The sequence below is a fragment of the Gigantopelta aegis genome, chromosome 12 (assembly GCF_016097555.1).
Source record: "Gigantopelta aegis isolate Gae_Host chromosome 12, Gae_host_genome, whole genome shotgun sequence".
Lineage (NCBI taxonomy): Eukaryota > Metazoa > Mollusca > Gastropoda > Neomphalida > Peltospiridae > Gigantopelta > Gigantopelta aegis.
Window position 1 is genome coordinate 28,979,479 of NC_054710.1, and position 20,290 is coordinate 28,999,768.

At 37.9% G+C, this 20,290-nt stretch overlaps 1 protein-coding gene across 1 annotated transcript; it reads right to left on the reverse strand.

Moving 5' to 3' along the window:
• Nucleotides 1-3,377: 3,377 nt before the first annotated feature.
• Nucleotides 3,378-19,499, reverse strand: LOC121386226 (protein amalgam-like). The gene is made up of 8 exons (XM_041517058.1): nucleotides 19,342-19,499; nucleotides 17,186-17,322; nucleotides 16,767-16,998; nucleotides 14,525-14,685; nucleotides 11,312-11,423; nucleotides 10,044-10,194; nucleotides 8,826-8,971; nucleotides 3,378-6,984 (listed from the first exon to the last, which is right to left on the reverse strand). The coding sequence occupies exons 1-8, from the start codon at nucleotides 19,400-19,402 to the stop codon at nucleotides 6,863-6,865; spliced, it is 1,122 nt and encodes a 373-aa protein (XP_041372992.1). The 5' UTR covers nucleotides 19,403-19,499; the 3' UTR covers nucleotides 3,378-6,862.
• Between the last annotated feature and the right edge of the window lie 791 nt (nucleotides 19,500-20,290).

Genomic DNA, 20,290 nt, shown 5'->3' on the forward strand with positions numbered 1-20,290 from the left:
TCTAAAAATTACAAAACTGAACCAATTAACTAGTACCAAAGAAAGCACAATTATCACTTGGGGTATCGTGAGTGGTCGTTTTTACTCTAACGACACCCTCTACCAATCAGGCCTAATAATATGCTACTTTTTTTATGAGAGAAAAATTACTATAACCCCATTTAGTTCTATTGATGCAAATAGAAAATATATTTAGTTAAACAAGTTGATTATTACTCTCAAGTCATTTAGTGTTTTACAAGCCAGGTTAATGAAAGTGAAGCGCCTTGTCGTAAATTAGAGCGTTTGTTTACACTGTGCATACAGATGTCATTATGTACAGCCCGAACATATAAAAAAATGCGATATTTCTAAAAAAAAAAAAACAATTTTTTTTTGTCCTACATTATATTTTTTTACATATTTAAATACATCATATCGAGGTGTATCTTTATAGGCTAAATATGAACAGTATACACCTCGGCATTAAGCAGGCCCGAGTTTTGCGTTTGGTCTCCGGGTTACTTTCGGGCTACGGGCTGTAAATTGGTCCGACCGGTCTGGTCTGGCACCATCAGTTTCTCCAACCCTCCGACTCTGCTATCCGTTTTTTTCTTCAGTTACTCACTGTGTTGTAAGTAAATGTGCTGTATTTCTTCATTTACTATACAGCTCATATTGATCTACGGCAAACGTTTTTGCGAAACGAACACTCATGTTTTGGTAAGCTGTGCGCAGTCTTAGATTCTTTATGAGTGGTACGGACAATGCTTTTTAAGTGTAAGGCGTCAGATCAAGCGACGCGTCTCTGACGTCACGGACCTCGTGATTGCCCTGCTCATTAAAGATCGGCAATTTCCGCTAAGAGCTCGTATCTGGGGTTCTTTTATGGAGATATTTTAAGTAATTAATTTTTTATAAAAAATTTTTTTAGGTGGTTCAATTTATAATTAATTGTACATGGTTGGTGCCAAATATGGTTTACGTGACATGTTTCCTTTAATACATATTTGTTCATACGTACGAAGTTATTCGAACACCAAATCCAGTTTGGGATATTTAAAACCATTAAGACTACCGGAAACATATTGAATATACAATCACTGATATTCTAATATCTATATTTTTTAAACGGGGCGGGACGTAGCCCAGTGGTAAAGCTTTCGCTTGATGCGCGGTCGGTCTAGGATCGATCCCGTCGGTGGACCCATTGGGCTATTTCTCGTATAACTGGTGTAACAAAGGCCGTGGTACGTACTATCCTGTCTGTGGGATGGTGCATATAAAAGATCTTTTGATGCTAATTGAAAGGAGTAGCCCATAAAGTGGCGACAGCGGGTTTTCTCTCTCAATATCTGTGTGGTCCTTAATCATAATATGTCTGACGCCATATAACCGTAAATGAAATGTGTTGAGTACGTCGTTAAATAAAACATTTCCTTCCTTCTATATTTTTAAAACAATTTCCGATTTTTCTGGTCGCTTCTTCTCTTTTCGTGTGGTTACATCTAGTTTAAAATATTGCAGATGCTTTAAATATATATTATCCGTAGTACTAAAAAATAATTTCAACAAAAGTTAAATTTTGTTTTGCTTAACGATACAACTAGAGCGTATTGATTTATTAGTCATCGCTTTATTAGGTGTCAAACATTTGGGTTTTTTACTTAAGTCTTCTGAGAAAACATGCTAAATGTTTCCATTAAAGGGACATTCCCGAGTTTGATGCATTGTAAGATGTTTCCGACTAATAAAATATTTCTACGATTAAACTTACATATTAAATATATTTTCTTGTTTAGAATATCAGTGTCTGTATATTCAATGTGTTTCTGGTCGTTTTAATCTTTGTAAGAAGTCCACACTGGATTTTGTCTTCCAATAATTTCGTTTTATTATATTTAAAATATAAAATATCCCAAAATATATATTTTAAGAAATAAAATGAAATTTAATCTAGTTCAAATAGTAGAACGATGAGAAACACGTTTAATATACAGCCACTAATATTTTATGCAGAAAAATATATTTGATATGTAATTGCAATCTTTAAAAAGTCTCTGTTAGTCGAAAACATCTTTAAAATTGCAGCAAACTCAGGAATGTCCCTTTAACAGCAAGTTATCTTTTATACGCACTTTCCTTGACAGGACAGCACATACTACATCCTTTGATATACCAGTCGTGGGGCACTGGATGGGTCGGGAAGAAACCGAATCAGAGAATGGGTCCATCGAGGTGGTTTGGACAAATGAATATGCATATATGTATTATAAAATAAAATAAAAATAAGAATAGAACAGAACAACACATAATAAAACAAAACACCAGAATGCTAGCAAACGTCCTTACTTTTTAAGATTTAAAAACATCGACTGCCTAAATAAATAATTCATATTCATAAGAATATGAATTGTAAAGCGCCATGGAAACAACATTGATTTTGAATCATGTTACATATGTATGTCTGTACCAAAAATACACTTTACTAGTACTTCATAATCCGGTTGTTTTGGGCTTTTGGCTTTTTTTCTCTTTTTTTCCTTTCTTCAAGAGAGCCTCGGGAGACTGTGTAGAAAAGATCACCCCATCTTAATAGGTTTTATTAATATTTCCTTTTGTAAAGTTTGTTTTGTTTAACGAAGCCACTAAATCATATTGATTTAATAATCATCGCCTACTGGATGTCAAACGTTTTGGTCAATTTCATTGTCTTAAGATTTGAAACCGCTATTTTTCTTTTAGTCACAAGGGATATTTTGTATGCACCATCCCACAGACAGAAGAGCACATACCACAACCGTTTATATACGTCGTTGTGAACTGGCTGGAACCAGAAATAGCCCAGTAAGCACACCGACGGGGATGGATCCTAAAACCGACCGCACATCAGGTGAGCACTTTACCACTGGGGCGGGACGTAGCCCGTCAGTGGGCCCTTTGGGCTGTTTCTCGTTCCAGCCAGTGCACCACGACTGGTATATCAAAGGCCGTGGTATGTACTACCCTGTCTGTGGGATGGTGCATATAAAAGATCCCTTGCTGCTAATTGAAAATAGTAGCCCATGAAGTGGCGACAGCGGGTTTCCTCCCTCAATATCTATGTGGTCCTTAATCATATGTTTGACTCCATATAACCGTAAATAAATTGTGTTGAGTGCGTCGTTAAATAAAACAGTTCTTTCTTTTTTCCCATGGCAATCAGCAAAAACAAACACACACACACTCGACCACTGGCCATGTCAGAGATTGGGTGTGGGAGAGACGTGCCTGAACCTTAATTGGATAGAGACACATTAATATAGTTTACTCTATACACACAAAAAACACAACAACAACAAAATCTGTTAGTAAAACATCATAAAAACCACAGGGGGAAAACAAAAAACAACAAAGTATTGAAAATATACAGATTTTATTTTCTTCCAAATGTATTAAAAGTGTAACTGTTCTTCATCTGTGAAAAACAATAATACAAACATACTAATTACATAGATTTTTTTAAAATTTAAAACTGAAGCACATCATCTTGTCCCTCAAACGTGTTATACTGCTTGTAATCTACAGCTGATACAAGACAGTCTAAAGGCTCATACAGACAGGACGAGGTGCCTGCGTGCGGTCGCACTGGTGCGTCTTATGTGTCTGCCGCTTGCGTTTTGGGCACATTCACCCAGAGTTCACCCTGCACATGGCCAACTTAGGCAATTGCTCATTTATATACAAAATGGCTACATTATTTGGAATTTTGCTAATAAAATGGTGCCGAGGTCAGGTCAAGTTATAGGTTTTAACGTGCATATTCAGAACAAGCTGTCGTAGCGCATGCCTGTCATGGGCACAAGTGTTGACGCACACCGGCTCCTCCGTACAGGACAGAAAAAGGGTTTGGAGTGGGTGGGAGTAGGGAGAAACAGTCCTCAAATTAACAACATTTTAATGATTTGCAAACAGATACTCTACATTTCTCAAAATTGGCTAAACTAAAATGTGTTTCAATGTCAGCCCTGACACCATATACGATTATTTGACAGCGACAGGCCACATGCAGTTTGCATACACTAGCATCCAGTCTAGATAATCGCATTGAAACTAATGTATGTCAAATTTGTTTTCCTCCCAGACCACACGCACGCACCGCTCTATAAGACCATTAAGACTGAAGACTAAAGTGCTAAAAATGTCACTAAAAGAAAGCTTACACATTATAAAATGTTGATATGCATATTCATTCTGGTTCCGGAATGTATGAAGTATGAAGTATTAAAAAAGATATACATGTATATACAATATGGTTCATTAAAATAAAAATAATGATAATGATTTTCGTGACAACGAAAACAATTCTTTCTTTCAAAAAAATTTCTTTTTTGGATCACGTTTTGCCTTTCTTGATATATGTATGTATGTGTGTATGTGTATGTGTATGTGTATGTGTATGTGTATTTTTATGGTGTATATGTATGGCCTATATATATATATATATATATATATATATATATATATATATATATATATATATATATATATATAGATATATATGTAAATGACATTTTGTGCAAGGATCTTGTAATATTTGTTAAAAATAGACCAATCAGTTTCTAAAATTACGAGGAAATAAAATAACAATTACATTAAAAAAAAAAAAAAATTGCAAAGCATTTGATTTCATTTCACACATTTTACAGATGATGTAAAATGTACAATTATGTATTTATAATACATGGACAATTAGTATAATATTATATACAAGATGACAATTAAAAAAATTATAACATATAGGATGATTTATACATACATACAATGCACACATTTCCGTACAAAAAGAAATTGTAAAACAAAAGGGGTAAGGGTATGTTTAACAATTATGTGATGCTCTACGGGGCATTTGTCAGTAATTTCATTAGGTTTTCAAAACCATGTGTAATTTTGTATTTATAAAATATATTCTAGCAGTCATGGCCAGTTTGTTCTATTACTGATGATTTTTATAAAGTATTTATTAATACCAAACAAAAAAAAAAAAACTACAAACAGAAAGTCAAATAATGTTCCTTTAAGAATTGACCACAATTATGTTTTGGTTCATGCAAATTTTTTTCAGTTCATACATGCATGAACCAAAAAAGAATTGCAGTCAAGTGTATAGATGCAAAGAAAATTTAATCATAAAACTTTATCTCAGTGGATGCGTCACGGTGTGACAATGTTATGTAATCAGGACTCGAAATTCTTTCCATGGAGTGGGAAGCAATATTTGCTTTTCAAATTTCAAGATGGCAGCAATAGATAGACATTGAGAAGCAGTTCTAGAATTGAGTCTCAAAAGTGGATTTGAAACGTAACTTTTTATAGCAGCTATGTGGAAGACTTGAGACAAACACAGATAGAAAATTAAAATTAACACTACTGCTTTTGTAATGAGGAATTCTTGATGTACACATATAAGGAATACTGTCAAAAATAAGATATAAAAGCAATAAGCTTTTTGTGAAGCGGTGTATCAGAAAACATATTGTGCATTTTGAGTGACACTGGCTGACTGCCCCCTACCAATTTCCAGCCATGGGTGTGTAGGTCTTCCTATACTATTGCTTTAGCAGTTATCAGAACGCCGTTTCATTAGCAGGGTGGTCTTGAGAGTCAGAAAATGATACATGAGGAGATGATATAAAAATGCATTACTTGATTGTTGAAATGCCCTAATTAAAATACATGGACTAGTAATGATAGAAAACTGCTCAGTTGATTTAAAAACTCTAAAATTTTCCTACAAATAAAGGGTTTCAAAGATTATTAACCGTTATCACATACATGTATGAACAACTGTTATTGGCATATTTCATTGCCTGAAATAAAATAAGTGTTAACAGTCACAGATACATGTAAACATCCATTTTTGTATTTTGTGCTGCCCTAACCACCCCCCCACCCCCCCAAAATATTACATTACATAAAAAAATATAACACCTCTTACAAACAAAATATTTTTAAGCTCAAAATATTTCTAATATTATGAGAAAAAACACCACTTAACATACCTTATAAAAAAAAAAAATTCAACTTTTCACTTTCAAAACCGGTTACCTTTTTGTCATTGTAAGTCACATTGTAAGTCACATTTTATTGCTATAAACATTTGAGCTGTTTACTGCATCACTTAAAGGGACTATATTGAATTTTTAGCTCCGACTTCTGTTTGTTCCCCTCAACAAAACAGACTGACATCCTGCCTTTTTTCCAACATTTTAAGGCACTAGCTTACTTTAACATTTTTTAAATATACAGCATTATCAGGCACCACAGAGCAGAGGGGCCTGGGGGCTCTAGCCACCCACCCACCCCAATAATTCTGAATAAAAAATATTATTGATAGTAAATCTTAAAGCAGAGGTGAATTTTACTTATAGAATGCAGGAAATTGTATTTCAGGACATCTAGTTTTCAAAATTTTATGGGGGAACATAAAAGTACCTTAGAAACTTTGCTTGGTGTCCTCGATCTGAATCAGTCTCCCCCCTCCCCCCCCCCCCCCCCCCCAATGTTTAATTGCTTCCGCCATGCCTGATTATATGGATAACAAAATATCAATTATTACATGAAATTATTTCTCTAAATTAAAATAAAATTGGCCAATTGTTTTTGACATTTGCATTTGGCGAATTTGGCGAGTGCCTGGGATAGACCTGAATTTGTCCAGAAATGCATTAGATATTCATAGTCTAAGCAAGAAACCGTAAGTAAATTGTGATTTAAATAATGTAAAAATATTTTATTAGCCAAAACTGTTTTTTAAATGGCTACCAACTTATGCCGAATAGTCCCTTCGTTACAGACACACAGATGTTATCACACGACAAGACAGAAGACTGGCTGGTGTGTTTTACGTCAACGAGTGCAGCAGACACGTCGTTAGAATCATAACGACGGTTGTCACGCTCATCAGCACCACCGACGAACCACTGCGAATCTGCCCTGTTCTGTCCGTGGTGGGAATATCTGAACCTGACAGAGAGAAAAAAATAAACAAGATTATTACTCACTTTTATATGTACTAAAAGGTTAAGTTTGTTTTGATTACCAACACCACTAGAGCACATTGATTTATTAATCATCGGCTATTGTATGTCAAACATGTAGTAATTCTGACATACAGTCTTAGAGAGGAAACCAGCTACATTTTTCCATTAGTAGCAAGAGATCTTTTATATACACCATCCAATAGACGGGATAGCCTTTGATGTACCAGTCGTGTTGTACTGGCTGGAACGAGAAATAGCCCAATGGGTCCACCAACGGGGATCAATCCTAGACTGACCGCGCATCAAGCGAACGCTTTTCTATTGGGCTACGTCCCGCCATGGTTTGATGGATAAGCACACAAGTTACTGAATGTGTTATATAAATATGAACTGATAGGGAAGAGGCAAGGCATAGCACAGCTCGCTTGATGTGCAGTCAGTTTGGGATCGATCCCCGTCAGTGTGCCCATTGGGCTATTTCTCGCTCCAGACATGGTATGTGCTATCCTGTCTATGGGATGGTGCATATAAAAGATCACTTGCTGCTAACTGAAAAGAGTAGCCCATAACAGCATGAGTGGCGACAGTAGGTTTCCTCCCTCAATATCTGTGTGGTCCCGTAACCATATGTCTGACGCCATAGAACCGTAAATAAAATATGTTGAATAAAACATTTCCAACCTTCCTTCCTGATAATGAAGATATGGATGGACAAGAATTTCCTTTACAGGGCTTTAGATCACACCAAAGCTGAGGTGATAAAAGGCTGTGCCCAAAATAATCACAGCCAAATTAAGTACTAATTTGCTAACCTCAAAATATTTCACCTCAAAAGCAACTGAATGTGAAGTTGCAAGCCACCCTCCACCTGTTAACGACCCCGGTCGGGGTGCTGATGCTCCCTTGCACCTGCCAGTGCTGGTGGTCCCCCACCCCACCCCACCCCACCCTTTCCTGTCCTGGGCAGAAGAGCCGGCCGAGGCCGGCACCTGTGCCCAGGACAGGCGTGCGCTACAACAGCGTGTTATGAATGTGCACGTTAAACACTCTGACCTGACCTGACCTAACCTGCAACTAGACTAAATTAACTGACTTGAAATACAATTCTGAATATGCACAACTCTTTGCCAGCTATTATTAACATTACCATACAGAACAAAAACAAGGTCTTGCAGGGTTTCTGATAAAGCGTAAAATGGTTATGGCACCAGTGGGGGATCCAAAAAATCCATTTAGGGGGGCCTCAGTGACATGAGGTGGAGGTTTGGAGGGGGATCGTAAGGAAAATTAATATATAATAAACTTATAACTATCGCAAAATTTAAGGGGGGGGGGGGGGGGCCCCCCCCCCATAGATCCACCTCTGGGCACCATACCCAAACATTTTTGCAGATTTTTCTTTTTTAAGTTAGCCTTTTGACAAAACTAATTACTCTTATCATTACTGTATGATTTTCTTAACCCTAACCCTAAACTTAACCCATTTTCTTTCTGGGAATATCAGTGTCTGTATATCAATGTGTTTCTGGTCGTCTTAATATCTGTAAGAAGCCCAAACTGGATTTTGTCTTCAAATAATTTCGTACGTATGAAAAAATTATATTTTATGAAATAAAATGAAATTTAACCTAGTGCAAATATAAGATTGATCAGAAACACATTTAATATACAGCCACTAATATATATGCAGAAAAATATATTTGATATGTGATTACAATCGTTAAAAAGTCTCTGTTAGTCGATAACATCTTTAAAATTGCAGCAAACTCTGGAATGTCCCTTTAAATGACGAGACAATAACTGACTGATCTGGTTTCTACTCACGCATCAGGTTTATTGACGTCTTCCCGTCTCCCTGTTGATTGGCTGCAGAACACGTATACGTGCCGTAGTCACTCTCCTGGACGCCTCTAATCGTCAGAATACTCATGATTCGGTTCCACGCACCAGGAATATTGCGGATCGAAAATCTGCAGGGAAAAAAATTCAACTTTAGTTTGACAAAAAACCCATGCAAGACATTTTTAAAGAGTGACAATCATTCAATTACACAGAGAAATATACTGTTTACTTAATGTAAAATAAGCTGTGTTATTTAGGATGCGAGGTGGTTGTTTTTGCTTTTGTGTAAGGAAGGCAATTCTTTAAGTAAATACAAAAAATAACGAATCCAATTTTAGTTGTAAAAAAAAAATCATGAAAGATGAGTGAGTCAAGAAATTAAATAAACCAAACGTTTGTTTGAAAAAGAAAAAAAACATCAGACATTTTCAAAGGGTAACAATCCTTCATTTACAGAGAAATACTGTTTTTTTAACATAAAATAAACTGTGTATTTTCCTCAATTAATTTTTGTGTAAGGGAGGCAACTCTTTAAGTATACACAGAAATTAAATAATCCAACAAACAAAACAAAACAAGACTTCTTTAAAGTGAAACAAAACTTCAATATACAGAGAAATGGAGAATTTTTGTTTGAATAAAAAAATTAATATAAAAGGCTTTTCCTGAATGGAGACCAGTTGACAGAGAAAATAAATGATAAACACTTCTGTTTGAAACTTTCATGACAGAGATAAAACTTAATGCTTCTACAAAGGAAAGGAAATGTTTTATTTAACGACGCACCCAACACATTTTATTTATGGTTATATGGTGTCAGACATATGGTTACGGACCACACAGATATTGAGAAAGGAAACCACTTCATGGGCTACTCTTTTCAATTAGCAGCAAGGGATATTTTATATGCACCATCCCATAGACAGGATAACATATACCACAGCCTTTGATGTACCAGTCGTGGTGCACTGGCTGGAGTGAGAAATAGCCTAATGGGCCCACTGACAGGAATAGATCCCAAACTAACCGCACATCAAGTGAGCGCTATACCACTGGACTACATCCTGCCCTTTGTTCTAGTGGTGTAGTTAAACAAAATAAACTAACTTTCACACACTTTAGGGATGTTTTTTATTTTTTATTCATAGCCCGATGAATGCAAAAAAAACAGAAGAGACAATCCTCATGTAAGTAACTTACCGACTGCCTTCGTATACGGGCGTGGTTTCGTGGACCCAGGTGACCTGGTCGATACTGGGGACGGGAAATGCACTCACGTAGCAGATCAGGTCTTTGTAGTAGCCAATCGCCTGGCTCACCTGCGGACTCTGTTTGGTCACTCTCGGAGCAACTAGGGTGAGATTAGAAGCAATATATAATTGAGAAAAAAAAACAATGCTGTCACTGATTTATGTTTTATTCCATCTTGCAGATAATGATCCCAAAGCATCATAAATGGTTATTTTAATTTTAATCAGCTGATGTGTTTCCATTGCATGAAAAACAAACGCCTAAGCTAGTTAATAGAGAATAAAAAACAATCATGTGAGCTTGTGTTTTCCTCTTTATTCAGCTTAACGATACAGGATCAGGGGTAGAATTTTTTTTTTTTTTAGGGCAAGGCCATTTTGGCTTTGGGTTTGAGGACATTTTTGGGGCACCAAGGCCAGTGGGCAGGGCACCAAGGGCAACATTTCTTTCAAGGGTAGGGCACCAAGGCCACTTTCTGTAAAGTTTTCACTGATGCGAGTGAGAGATGAGGTTCCCTGTGCAGAACAGTCTTTATAGAGCGACTGCGCAGTTACTTCTCGGCGACCACGTGGTTCTCGGATTTGTGGCTTGTAAACAATAACAATATGGCTGCGCCCATCGAAATTGCGGGTCTGAGAGTCGGCAATAATTTCTTTGGATTTCTGTTCTTATGGACGAATACACGGCAAGTGACAAATGCTGCAAAGTTCAATTTAGTTGGTAGCAGGCATGAGAAGGGCACTAGGGCATACAAGGAAGGCAACCACGGCTACTTATGGCCGTGGACACAGTCCAATTTATCAGGGCACTGCATCCAGTAACAAGGGCACCTACGGCAATAGCCATAGTGCCTTGGGCCAAAATCGATCCCTGCAGGATATCAGGTCTGTGCAATTGGTGACACGAAATGCACTCACTTAACAGATAATGCAATTGAAATTTATATATCAACGACAGCAATTAAGTTTGATCCCTGAATGTTTATCCTATAACATTGACTGTTTGTTTTCTGGGGATAATAAACTTTAAAAAAAATTAGTAAAACAAATAAATAGCACAAAAAAACAAGAAAGAAAGAAAGAAATGATATGCCAGACGTTGTGCATTGGCTGGAACGAGATATAGCCCAGTGGGTCCACTGACGGGGATCGATCCTAGACCACTGGGCTACGTCCCACCCTAAATAAATAGCTAGCAACATCATCACGTGTACTCACATTTCACTTTGAGATGGATGTTTCGGGAATCGTATCCTGCCAGATTTTTGGCAGAACATTTGTAAATACCGGAATGTTGTGGTCGGACACTCAGTATATCCAGAATGTACTCCTACAAACAGAAGGAGAAAGCCAGTTAGACCACAGGAAAAATAAATACAGTCGGTGACTCAAATCTCATTGCCACGACCATTGTTACTACATTTACACCATCCGACAGAACCTGTCAGGAACAAATTTATGTATATCGATTAGATCTCACTAATGTTTGCACGTTTATCGCATCGACTTTGATGTATCTAAAGCCCTGGTTCATTAAACTGGAACTACCACTTTCCAACACCGACAGACCAAATTCTGCTTTCTGTTAAAATTATATGTTTTGCTAAATGTCATTAATGCAAGGGAGATAACTCGTGACAAATTTGCTATCTATGGAGTTACCAATACACAGAAGTAATTGACTTTATTGCAAATACTTCTTTTATCTTATGAAAGTTTGTTTTGTTTAACGACACCACTAGAGCACATTGATTTATTCATCATCGGCTATTGGATGTCAAACACATGGTAATTTTGAGTCATAGAGAAGAAACTACATTTTTTTCATTAGTAGCAACGGATCTTTTATATGCACCATCCCAGACAGGATAGTACATACCACGGCATTTGATATACCAGTCGTGGTGCACTGGCTGGGACGGGAAATAACCTAATAGGCCCACCGACGGGGATCGATCTTAGACTGACAGCACATAAAACGAGCACTTTATAACTGGGCTACATCCCACCCCCTTTTATCTTATGAATTCTTCAGTGTCTCAGGGGTGGGGAGGTTGTGGTCAGGAAACAAGTAAAATGTTTGGTTTTAAGGGGCAATATTTAAAAATGGACCAAGAAAAATGTCCAGTTTTGAGGGAATTCTGGTGTACAGAGTGTCTGGTTTTAAGTGGTTTAACAGGCCTCGGTGGTGTCGTGGTTATGTCATCGGACATAAAGCTGGTAGATACAGGGTTCACAGCCCGGTACCGGCTTACACCAAAAGTGGGTTTTAAGAACCCAATGGGTAGGTGTAAAAAAAGTTTGTTTTATTTAACGACGCCGCTAGAGCACATTGATTTTTTATCTTATCATCGGCTATTGGACGTCAAACATATGGTCATTCTGACACTGTTTTTAGAGGAAACCCGCTGTCGCCACATAGGCTACTCTTTTTACGACAGGCAGCAAGGGATCTTTTATTTGCGCTTCCCACAGGCAGGATAGCACAAACCATGGCCTTTGTTGAACCAGTTATGGATCACTGGTCGGTGCAAGTGGTTTACACCTACCCATTGAGCCTTGCGGTGCACTCACTCAGGGTTTGGAGTCGGTATCTCGATTAAAAATCCCATGCCTCGACTGGGATCCGAACCCAGTACCTACCAGCCTGTAGACCGATGGCCTGCCACGACGCCACCGAGGCCGGTTGGGTAGGTATAAGACCACTACACCCTCTTCTCTCTCTCTCTCACTAACCACTAACAACTAGCCCTCTGTCCTGGACAGACAACCCAGATAGCTGAGAGGGGTGTGTGCCCAGGACAGCATGCTTGAACCATAATTGGATATAAGCACAAAAATATGTTAAAATGAAATGAAATAAGTGGTTTCATTATACAATGCTGTAACAGAAAATGGACCTTTAAATCACAGACCCTAGTTTGAAATGATGAAAATTAGCACTACGTTCGCTTAATCTACAAACCCGTAACACATCAGAATAAAGTTACAGTATTGTGAAACAAAGAGTCCATGATGTTGAAACATGGAAAGACTCTAGGCACAGAGCCAAGTTTTTAAACACTACCGCATATTTTTTACTATTAGAGCCGTTTATGATCACTGAAATCAAACATTACTTATATTTTATTGTTCAGAAAAACCATTTCCGTACATCCAAAAGTGTTTCTGGTCATCCTTCTAATACCAAACAATGCATTTTTCATATTTTAATAAATGCATGTGCGTCTCAGAAGTAGCAGTTTATTGATTTGATTTCTAGTCTATCTTTAAGATATTTCCCATTTTAACATCACAGACTCTTCTTTCACTCAAAAGTACTCTTCTTTCACTCAGGCGGCAAATCGCCGCCTGAAACAGCTTTTGCCGCCACCTACTTTTTACCAGCCACATGTGACTGTGCCTCACACAAAACTTTAAACGAGTAAAATTGTTCAGTTGCGGCATTTAATGGATGGTGACTGATTTGCGCTAATAGAGGCCATGAGAATGCATCTCAGAGGTTCGATTTTTCAAATGTTTCTTGGGGAGGGCCCCCAGACCCCCCACTTTGCCCCCTGCTATCATCACTGTTGTAGCCTGCTACTTCTTAAACTATTGAGGGCGCTGCTATTGTAACTTTATCCAAATGAGTTACAGTAAAGTTTGTTTTGTTTAACGACACCACTGCAGCACATCGATTAATCAATCATCAGCTATTGGATGTCAGACATTTGGTAATTCTGACTCGTAGTCAACAGAAGAAACCCGCAACATTTTTTCTAATGCACAAAGGGATCTTTTATATGCACTTTCCCACAGACAAGAAAACACATACCACAGCCTTTGTCCAGTTGTGGTGCATTGGTTGGAATGAGAAAAAAATAATTACCGTAGCTAAATGGATCCATTGAGATGGTTCGATCCTGCGACACAAACACCTTGAAGCGAGCACTCAACCGACTGAGCTAAATTGTGCCCTCTAAATGAGTTACAGGTTTGTAAATTAATTAAATTTCATGTCCATTTATTTTATGGGTTAAAACTAGGGTCTGAACCTTTAAACACTGACTAGAACTAAAGTACTAATCAAAATTATACCCAGGTGATTTTCCAATCTGGGTATAATTTTGGTTAGTACTTTAGTCTCCATAAAGGTTACATTTGTACCTCTCATAAGTATGTGCATTTTTAAAATAAGAAAAATGCATTTAGTGGTATTAGAAAACACCAGGATGGCCACAAACACGTTGTACATGTACGAACATGTACATTCTAACCAATAAAATCTAACTGACATCCCGATTTCAATTTTCTAAAACGGTTCTAAAATGAAACATACGCCATACTATAGTATTTAAAAACTAGGACCTGTCACTTTAAGTTTAAGAAATACACAAACTATTGTAGGTCAACTACAAGTTTTAAAACCATCATGTATCACAGTCTGACCTGCAATTCTTGTCCACCTGTGGGCAGTAGCTCTCCGGCCATCCTTGACCACCAAACAAGCGGGAACGGCCGGCCGGATGCGTTACAAGACAGAGAGATGTGGTCACCTTCCTTGACCGTGGTGTCACTACTGGTCTGTAGATCGGCTATCTGTGGAGATTCTGGGCGCAGGACAAAAGAAAAACATTAAATGAAAGTAACATTGTGCTCTCGTTGGGTGAAACTTTAGGAGATGCCAATTGCGAATTTTAAAAAGAATTGACAAATTTTATTTTAATTTGGCGAATAAATTACATGTAATAAATGTTATTTTATTAGAAAATACCCGGGCTTTTGCCATTTTTAAAGTTTAAAATGTTGATTTGGCGAACATTTTCTGATCACCCAGAGCTAGCCCTGCCCTGCCCATGGTTACCAGGGGCGTAGACGGGGTGTGTGTGTGTGTGTGTGTGTGTGTGTGTGTGTGTTCAGGGGGTTCGGACGACCCCCACTCCCGCTGAAGCAAATGGTCGCTTTCAGAACTAAAACATACAGGTTTATACATGGAATTTCTGGTGGTGCAAAAACAAAACAGAAAAAGGTCCACTTGGTTCACATATTTGAACCCCCCCCCCCCCCAGGTCCAGATCACGCTACGCCCCTAGTTACAGTACTTATCACTGTGTATTAAGCTGACCCCTTATTTTGCCCACATACACGGGGGGTATGACATGTTTACTCCCCCCCCCCAACACCACCCAATTACCAATGATCCACATTTTTCTATCAAATTTGGATAATGTTACGCAAACGTTTTTTGGGATTTCTTTTGCCATTGTTGGTCCCATCATGAGGAATTTGCACACACACACCTCCGTCCATTAGAAATCCTTCGTAAAGGCCTGAAATGTTTCGTACGAAAAGGCTATCAATACGATATATAAAGCTGACTCAATTTTACAACCTGCCCGAACAGACATTTTGTTTTCAAAATCTTGATTAGCGATATTTCTAGACAACTGCCAGAAAGACATGTACATTTGTATATCTAGCCTTTTTACAAAAAGTGACTTGTTACCAATGATTGTCACCTAAACAATGTCTGTGAAGTAAATTCTGCAGCATTCCTCATCAGGGTGTATACTACCAAATCAAATCCCATAGACGACAATAGTAACATATGTGGCTAAAACTCCTACCTGCGGCTTATCAATCGACATAAACGCCACGGATATAAATACTACCACCCCTCATCCTTAAAGTGAATAAAAAAAATTGGGGGTCAAGCTGCTAATTTCTGAGATAATGAGTAGCGTCTATGAATAACCTAGTTCAGCACAAAATGCGAATACTTTTTTTTACAGGTACCCCATACATGTTCCAAGCACAAGGCTACTTGACACAGTGGTACTAGACGAAATAAAATTGCAAACATATTTTTTGCCCAGATGAAACTATTTCTTTTTACAACCAACACACTCACATTTATCACCAATCACAGGACTTGTGGTGTTCACTTTCTATCAAAAGATAGGTGCACCTCGAACTCTGACCCAGCCGGAAGTTTTGGTTTAGTAAGTACCATCAGGGCCCCATTTTACAAAGCAACATCAGCGCCGACATCACCATAAATGCATAGCTACCTAATGTGCTCAAGCTGATCTTAGCACCAAGATCACTTCGTAAAATGGGGCCCTGAAAGATAATACTTACAAGTATATCCAGGGTTCCTAAAATTTTATAAAAATCCACTAGCCATTTGAAAATGTACCAGCCATGATTAAAAATCCACTAGCCCTATTTTTATACAATTTTACTAATAGTAATAATCAGATATTTCACCTAAAGGAAGATTGAGCTTTAAAATCCTTAGAGTGGGGTGGAATAAGGAGGCAGGATGCAGAATTTGACAAGGTTGTTTTTTTACTAGCCGTCGGGCTAGTTATAGTAATTATTGACTAGCCCAGCACTGAATATCACTAGCCATGGGAGTGGGGCTACCATACAGGGCTAGCACTGGCACTCACCAACTGCAAATTTCAAAAACCACTGGCGAATTTTATTTTAATTTAGCGAAATAATTTTATGTAATAATTGACATTTTGATACAAAATAACTGGGGGTTTTCTCAATTTATCAAGTTCAACAGATAATTTGGCGAAATGTTCTGCCGACCCAGAGTTAGCGCTGCTACCATAATCTAGAAGCCCTGTATATCTCGACATTTTACAAAGTAAAAGTGAAACAAAAAGTCACTCATTACCAATAATTCTCATCTGGACTGTGTCCGTGACGTAATTCTGTGGGCCAGTCTGGACGCGACATATGTACGTTCCCTCATCGGACACCTGGACGTTCTGGATCTTGAGTCGCCAGGCAGTGGGGGAGGGTTTCTCCAAACTGTACTTGTACGGATCCTCACTGCTCAGGTCCGAGCTGATCGGTACCAGGTACTTGTTACCGTCAGAGTCGCCCACCTGTGCCATCCACTTCACCTGCAGACAAAAGGTTAAATTTTATTTTAATGAATGAATGAATGAATGAATGAAGGAAAAAAAAAATTTAACAACGCACTCAACACATTATATTTACGGTTATATGGCGTCAGACCTATGGTTAAGGACCACATAAATATTGAGAGAGGAAACCTGCTGTCGCCACCCTGAAGTAAAAATTGCTTACTTCGCTGTCTTTCGGGAGATTTGTCACCGAGCAGGTCATGAAACTGTCGCGATCTTTCTGCGACTTCATGATGTCATCTAACGGGTCTCTAAGTGGAGAGGTCGACATGATCTGAACAATCGGGTCATCACACAGAACTGAAAGACAAAGTAACCACAGTGCAGTACACAACTCAACACAGGGCTTCTAGAATTGTAGAAAAATCCACTAGCCATGGGATCAGTGAATTTTAAAAATGTACTAGCCATGATTAAAAATCCACTAGCCCTACTTTAAAAAAATACAAAGTAATTAATAGTATTAATCAAATATGTCACCTGAAGAGGGAGAGAGAGCTTAAACATCCTTAGATTAGAGGTGGAAAGAGGGGGCAAGACATTCATATTTACAAAATATGTAAATGCAGAATTAGACACGTGTTTTTTCCCACTAGCCGTCGGGCTAGATATAATAGTTATTTACTAGTCCAACCATAATCTAAAAACCCTGCTCGACAATACATTCAACCAAAGCCCATATTAATCTCTAATACACAAACTACAGGAAGAAACCTGTCAACACCTACATATTTAACCCGGAACCGTATTGATCGGGGGGGGGGGGGGGGGGGGGGGGAGAGAGTCTGGTTTCTTCCTATATTGTGTGTATTAGCAGTTAATATGTGAAATATTTCTTATCAGTGAACTTGAAAATTATGAATGTAACATTTGGTAACTCAAACATAGGGTTATTGTTGTATTAGAGCAGGAATCTGAGCCTGCATTGCAAAGTTAGTACCTGTTTTCACTATAGTTAAAACTCTGACGGCAAAGAGCAATCATAACTGTCCAAATGTCCGTCTAGCTCTCGAAACGGTGGAGTACTTGAACAGTACCCATTGTGGTCACAGAGGCAGATCCAGATTTTGTATGGGGGGTGGGTAGCCCGAGTACTCTGACTGTAAGATAGTTCACCAAGGTAAACATCTACGGTCAATTTTTTTTACATTTTGACATCTATTGAAACTCCATAAACATCACAGTATTAAATATTGTGCAAGAGATCTTCACAGGGCTAGCTCTCGGTGAGGAAAACATTTAGCCAAATTATCTTTAAAACTGCAAAAACCCAGTTATTTTCAAAAAAGAAAACAATTATTGCTTGCAATTTGTTCGCCAAATTAAAATAAAATTTTCCAATTGTTCATAAAATTTGCAACTGGCAAATGTGGAGAGTACAAGAGCTTGTCATGTTCATCTTCAAATGGCCCTGGTGGCAACCATGGTTACCATGTTTAGTGTTTTCCCTAGCTTGTTTTAGCATGGTGCGGCACCATGCCTCAACAATCTAGCACCATCTTGCCTTAATCAGCACCATGCTGCCCTGAGATTAAAGAAGCCTTTTTCAGTAATTAATTCTAAAACTGCCTTTATAAAACACCCAAAAAGGTATTATTAATTAATAAAATATGCCTTTTATATCTTTTTCCATTCATTTATTAAAGCAAACACATAAATTACATTAATGTTTATTTTTAAAAAAATTATTCAATTTTTAATGAAATACAAGTGCCCTGAAAATGGTGATAATGCCCCAAAAGTGTTTGGTCTACTATGCCTTGCCAAATTTCTAGGGAAATCACTATGTAAGAGAGCTAGATGGACCTTTAGATGGTTATGACAGCATCATAACGGTATAATATCCACCCCTCTTTATTATTTTTAGTTAAGGTTAGAGTTAGAGGTCAGGGGAGGGGGGGGGGGGGGACCGGGCGGCTATTTTTCCCCATCATAACCATTCAAATGTCTGTCTAGCTCTCTTACAGTCAGAGTACTCTGGCTGGGGGGGGGGGGGGGGGGGGGTAGGTAACAAAATTCTAAAAAGCACTGAGGGTCAAATATCCAGTCAACTCCTCTCCGACTACTTTAAACTTTAGTGTTAGAGTCAGGGTTAAAGTTAGATTTAGGGTGATGTTCAGACTTTATATTATAAATTATTAATTTATATCAAAAAACCCACCCCCAATGCATATTTACACATTTCTGACGAATTCGACTATGGTTTATGAATATAAACAACCATAATGATACAGTCATCGACATTGTCGCGATTGTGAATGGCGTGTGTTGACGTTTCTTGACAAGATACTAAGAAAACACTAATTCTACGAGTCTTACCTGTGCAAGCTAAAAATAGAAATATACAGAGCGAGAGTCGTAGCTCTCTAAAAGTCGTCATATTTGTAAAATATACAGAAATATTGCAGTTCTCATCTACGTTTTTTAAGAAATCTAAACACAATGTAGGTCACATCCGTTTGTGCGTGCGCAAGGTAAATTCACCTGTTAGGAATGTTGGAGACAGGTCAGCTGTTACGCCGATGTGGGGACAATTTTTTTTAAAATAATAACAAACCTTTGATTACCAGTCTATTGAAGGAGAGTCATTTGGGTAAATCGAAAATATAAAATCGTCCTGGATTAGGATTAGTTTAATATATTATGTTTCACCCAGCTATCAACGCAATTAAAATACTTACATGTAGATAGCGCAGATCCAGCTATCAGGTACGGATCCAGTGGAGGCTGTACAGCGTATTCCAGTGTACAAACTTCCAAACTGCCCACAAGTTTTTTTTTAAAGGGACTGTCCCTTTTTTAGGACATGGTTTCCTTTTTGAGGACTATAATTATAATTATATTAATGATATTTTCCCGATTATAATATTTAATATCTGTATAAACAAGGTGTTTGTTGTTGCCTAATACCTTCATATATAATATTAAGAAAATTAACAATGACTACTACAAACACTTTAGATATACCAGTACAGACATTGATATTCTAAACAAGAAAATGTGTTTAATATATAATTTTAATCGTCAGAAAGGTTCTGTTAGTCAGAAAAATCTTACAGTAGCTGCAAATTTCATTTTCGTGCATAAATATCCAATTACGGTTCAAGCACGCTGTTCAGGGCACACACCTCAGCTACTATCTGGGCTGTCTGTCCAGAACAGCTGGTTAGTTGGTTAGTGAGAGAGAAGAGGATGTAGTGGCCTTACACCTACCCACTGAGTCTTTAAAACTTGCTGTGTGGAAGCCGGTACGCGAGTGCGAACCAAG

Coding starts and splice junctions, on each gene's coding strand:
- LOC121386226 (XM_041517058.1), bottom strand. CDS start 19,402: ATGACGACTTTTAGAGAGCTACGACTCTCGCTCTGTATATTTCTATTT. Junction 10,195..11,311: donor CATCCATCTCAAAGTGAAAT/GTGAGTACACGT, acceptor ATCTCACCCTAG/TTGCTCCGAGAGTGACCAAA. Junction 8,972..10,043: donor CCCGTATACGAAGGCAGTCG/GTAAGTTACTTA, acceptor TTTTCCCTGCAG/ATTTTCGATCCGCAATATTC.